The 5,103-nt window shown below is 31.5% G+C and overlaps 1 protein-coding gene across 2 annotated transcripts; it reads right to left on the bottom strand.

Annotated features, from left to right (window-relative positions):
* Positions 1-531: 531 nt before the first annotated feature.
* On the bottom strand, positions 532-3,293 carry LOC127118715 (jasmonate-induced oxygenase 2). Of its 2 annotated transcripts, XM_051048973.1 has the most exons (4): positions 3,263-3,293; positions 2,450-2,986; positions 2,013-2,340; positions 532-937 (listed from the first exon to the last, which is right to left on the bottom strand). In XM_051048973.1, the coding sequence occupies exons 2-4, from the start codon at positions 2,893-2,895 to the stop codon at positions 677-679; spliced, it is 1,035 nt and encodes a 344-aa protein (XP_050904930.1). In that variant the 5' UTR covers positions 2,896-2,986; positions 3,263-3,293; the 3' UTR covers positions 532-676. The 2 variants fall into 2 exon arrangements, with proteins under 2 accessions (XP_050904930.1, XP_050904929.1); XM_051048972.1 differs by lacking the exon at positions 3,263-3,293 and having other exon boundaries at positions 2,450-3,035.
* Positions 3,294-5,103: the final 1,810 nt, after the last annotated feature.

Below are 5,103 nucleotides of genomic sequence, written 5' to 3'. Positions count from 1 at the left end.
AGAGGGGTTGTATCAATTCCTAAGAGAAAGTAAGGGAATCAATAGCAATTACTTCATTAATATTTTTTTTCTTCTAAAAAATCTAATATATAAAGTTAAAAATTGTAAAGTGAAATATACATAAATCACTTAAGTAATATGACATCTAAATATAAATCTAAAACAACGAAGAAGCAACCAAATCAAAATTCATTAAAAACAAAGAAGGAACAAACATTTATCTAAACTAGAGCACAAGTTTCACTACAAGAAATTATTTATTTTGCAACACATATGTTCCGACGATTTCATAAAAGGGAGCTCAATCTCAATTTATTGATTATTAAATCTGTTGGGTGGGATTGGATTTCTATTTTGTCTAAGGGGAGTATTGATATTAATAGAGAATTATGGTTTGATAATCCTGCAAGTTTCATTGGATTGTAACTTTTCCCTTTGTATTGGGTTGCACCCCTTGTGCGTTTTTAATACAAGTGATTATAAAAAAAAATAAAAAAATAAAAAAAAAATTTATCTAAACTAGAGCACAAGTTTCACTACAAGAAATTATTTATTTTGCAACACATATGTTCCGACGATTTCATAAAAGGGAGCTCAATTTATTATGTCTTTGATGAGAATAAGGACATGAAAAACAACAGAAAATCCAAAACTGGTGCTGAATATTTTTTAATAGCTAATCCAGAATCTTGAAGCGATGAATGTCTTTACCCTCAATGTCTTGATTGCCGTAATCTGCATGGGTTCTATTAGCATAATATTTTCCAAAATTGTATGCTTTGTATTTTGCAGGATCTTTTTCACTCACTAGCTCTTCTGCAGGCTTCACCATAATATGTGGACCTGGAAAAAGGAAGAATGGATATGAAAATCTTTCTTTTTGTGAGTTTAATACCACCCTGTGTTCTGCACTCTCATACTTGTCATTGCTCCAAACCTGAGAAAACACCCAACATTAAGATTGAAGCAATTGAATCAATGATCAAAATATCGTTAATTAATTTTCCTCCTAAATTGCTGTTTAGGTTTTATATATATAATTATTCTAGTATTGAATTTTTTAAAATTATATTTACCAATAAACAAATGAATAAATATATTATTTCTTCCCTAATATCAAATTTTGTTAGTTTTTTTAATGGTAAACTTTTATATATATATATATTAGAAAATAAGTAGGAAAAACCATCAGAATACGCAAGAAAGGTTATCGGATCATATAAGACGTGTCATACCGACCACCAAAAAGACAAGACGAAGCACAAGAAAACAGTACATGTGTATACAAAAGAAATCATGACATGACAGCGTGAAAAAGAGAATGACACGGTGTGTCACATGACACTTTTAACCATTTTTTATTAATAAATTAACTAAGGACAATATAATATAATAAAGGCTAAGTCCGTCGAAAAAAAAAAAGAAAAAAGATAGATTCATGGCAAACACCCAAAATTTATCTCTAAAACACAAAATCAATCACTAAATCGTCGCAAAAATGTACATTCATTGCAAAAATCTAGCACAAGTCAATACAATCTAATACCAAAAACGTCATAGAAGATGAAGATTCTTAATTTAACCCATAATTTATCGTTAAAACACATAATTTGTCCTTAAAACCCAAAAAAACAAATATTAAAATTATAAATATTGAAAATTTCCATTTTACAAATAATTATTTTCAAAATTAAAACATTAATCTTTTTAATATCATAAAATGAAAAAAAAAATTAAAAATTACAATTACATTGACTTGTATGTAAGTTATGAAAATAAAATTAACTCTAATTAAACAGAGTATAATAATTTAAAAACTCTAAAATCAAAATTGCATCTCAAAAAATATGATTTGTTCAAATATTAGTAAAATATTTTTCTACAGTTAAGTTACTTACAATACCAAAATAATTCATTCATGATTCTATATTTCAATTTTAAAAATAAATTTTCTATGTCCTAATCCAATATCAAAATTGCTTTGTCATTAAGCTATTATAGGAACAACGCACCTGAAGAATATCGCCCAGATTGACAACAAATGCACCAGGAATAGGTTTAACTGGAACCCAACCACCAACTGAATTTTTCTTAACCTGTAAACCTCCAGTATCATCTTGTGCAACCACAGTCAAGATACAAGGATCCCTGTGAGGACCAACACCAAGTGCCAAATCAGGGAAAGGACATGGAGGATAGTAATTGATCCTCGTTTGGCTTAGTTGGTTCTTGAAGCAGTCAAGGAATTTGTCACCAGCTAAGCCTAAGCTCAATGAAATTAACTCCAACAACTTGTATGATAGCTTTTGTAATTTCCCACTATATTCCTCCATTGTTTCCCTAAGAAAGAAAAAAACATAATGATGGTTTTATGTTGCATTTGTTTAGAAACTATATGGAGTTTGGTTATATATAGGTCGTTTAAATCATTTGATAAAAGATAGAGTACCTAAAATGTGGAAGGGATTGTGGCCAACGATTTTTTTGAGTACATAGCCCCAAGTCATGTGGGTCTTCAGAAGAAGGGGTTTGTATTCCATCTTTAACAAGAAAATCATAAACTTCTTTCCAATCCCTTGTTTTCTTAGTATGCTCAGCATCATGATACCCCGTTGCATTAAATGCATCTCTTTTCAGTTTCTTTTTTTCCTCCATACTTAGCTCAAAAAACTTTTTGGCCTCATTTTCAACCTTTATCATAAGATCGGAGGGAACTCCATGATTGATTACTTGGAAGAATCCCCATTTTTCACATGCCTTGCCAATCTTTGAGATGAGTTTTTCTTGGCTAGTTTCTGAGAGGTCGATGATTGGAATTTCATCAACTTCGACAAAGGTAGAGAAGTTGGGACGGTGTTCTGTGGATGGTATGTAAGCTGAATACATGTCTCCCATGTTTTGAGTGTTTAGCTTTCTTGTTTTCTCACAAAACACTTCCAATATATTTTTCTTCTTTCACTGTTTTTTGTCATCTGTTTACATAGAACTATAAGCATAATAAATACAGCGAATATGGATGGTTTTCTAATTATGTGATTATAAAATAGGGATTGCATGAAAAAAATATAAAAGGCCATCTAATACGCCAAAACACATAAAATCCTCGAAAATAGGGATTGCAGGAAAGATATGGATCTTATGAAAAAAATATAAAAGGCCAGCACATGTATAACACGAAAACACATAAAATACTCAAAAGAAAAGATTGGTGTTTGCATGAAAAAATATATACGCGAAAACACGTTTATTTTTGTTAAGTTACCATTATTGCATCAATGCTGTCTTCATTAAACATCCTAAGTCAGTCCCTATCTTTAACTCTTTTTCATATTTCTATTCCTCTTTTTGAAAACTGGTTTACAGTAGAAGTCACGTCATTATTATAATGCAGGTGGTTTACAGTGAAAACTTTTTATATAAATTTTTTATTTATTGTATATCAGCCCCATCAAATTAATAATAAATAATCAATTAAAAAAATTATTTTAATCTAAATTTATAACAATTTTTATTTTACAAATTTAATTTTTCAATTAAAATTCTAAATTCTAAATCCCATAAATAATGTGTTCTTCATCCTCCATCTTCTTCTTTTTCTTCCTTCTCCAAGATTAGGATCCATCTTCCTTCAATGATGCAGAGTGAAATTTTATCCGTTATCTTTCCTCACCCAATTTGTATCCGTATTCCTATTCGATTTTTAACTTTCAAAGAAAACGTTCATCTGGTCCATATTGGTCGTGTTGCTCATCTATTAGTATCATAAAATTTCCATCTTAGTTGTCCGTGTCCAAATCTTTATATTTTTCCAAAACCAAACTGGTTTGATTTATTGCACAAAAACTTTTGATATGGGTATTAGAGTTTGTATTGTAAGTTGAAATTGATTTGAATTCTTACCTAGAAACGATCGATTTGGGTATTAAAGTTTGTAGTTTAAGTTGAAGTTGATTTGAATTCTTACCCAGAAACGATCTATTTGGGGATTAAGGTTTGTATTTTAAGTTGAAGTTAATTTGAAATCTATCGATTTGGTGATTAGGTTTGCATTTAAAATTGAATTTGATGTAAATTCTTACGCAAAAATTATGGAATTGGGGATTAGGGTTTGTATTTTATGAAATTCATAAATTCTTGAAATCAATTTTGCATTAAATCGGATGATAGTGAAATAATCTTCATTCAATAGAATCTTTAGGGTTTTATTTGAATTGGGAGTTTATAGCCCTTAGCCCCAAACATAAGAACTCAAGCTCCCTAAAAGACATTAGACTTATACACCCGTGTAATGTTGTTATGAAAGTTGTCACGAAGTCGATTGCAAATAGACCGAAAGGAATCCTGCCATATAATATTAGCGAGGAGCAAATTGCTCTTATCAAGGGAAGATTAATCATTGATAATGCTCTGATCGCTATGGATTGTTTCTATTGGATGAAAAATAAGAAGAAGAGGAAGAAAGGTATTATGGCTCTGAAGTTGGACATGTTTAAAGCCTATGACAAAATCGAATGTGATTTTGTCTTGGGTTCTCTCGAAGCCTTTGAGTTCCCTGCCCCTATGATACAATTGATAAAAATATGCATCTCTTATGTTTCATATCGGTTACTTATAAATGGCCAACCCACTAGATCTTTTTACCCTTAAAGGGGACTCCACCCAGGGGACCCCTGTCACCTAATTTGTTTATCATCTGTGCTGACAATCTTTTAGGTATGCTCAAGAAAGAGGAACACTCCAAGGACATTCATGGTGTGCAGGTTGAAAGGAAATCCCCTATCATCTCCCATCTAATTTTCATAGATGACGCACTACGCCAAAAACTGGAATAGACAGCGCACCTTAGAGGGTGCTTTATTACAAAAGCGCCCTCTAAAGTGAAGCGAAAAATAAGGAGCAATAGACAGCGCACTTTAGAGGGCGCTTTTGTAACAAAGCGTCCTCTAAGGTGAAGCGAAAAAATAAGGAGGAGATAGAGGGACAACAATACATGGCACTTTTTAGAAAGCGCCCTCTAAGGTTACCCTTAGAGGGCGCTTTTAATAAAGCGCTGTTATAAGTCCATGTGCATTTCCAGCTTATAAAGCGCTTCTGGAAAGCCTT

Source organism: Lathyrus oleraceus, chromosome 2 (genome assembly GCF_024323335.1).
Source record: "Lathyrus oleraceus cultivar Zhongwan6 chromosome 2, CAAS_Psat_ZW6_1.0, whole genome shotgun sequence".
NCBI classification, from domain to species: Eukaryota; Viridiplantae; Streptophyta; class Magnoliopsida; order Fabales; family Fabaceae; genus Lathyrus; species Lathyrus oleraceus.
The sequence above is the reverse complement of the archived record's forward strand: the minus strand, read 5'-3'. Positions and strand labels throughout refer to the sequence as shown.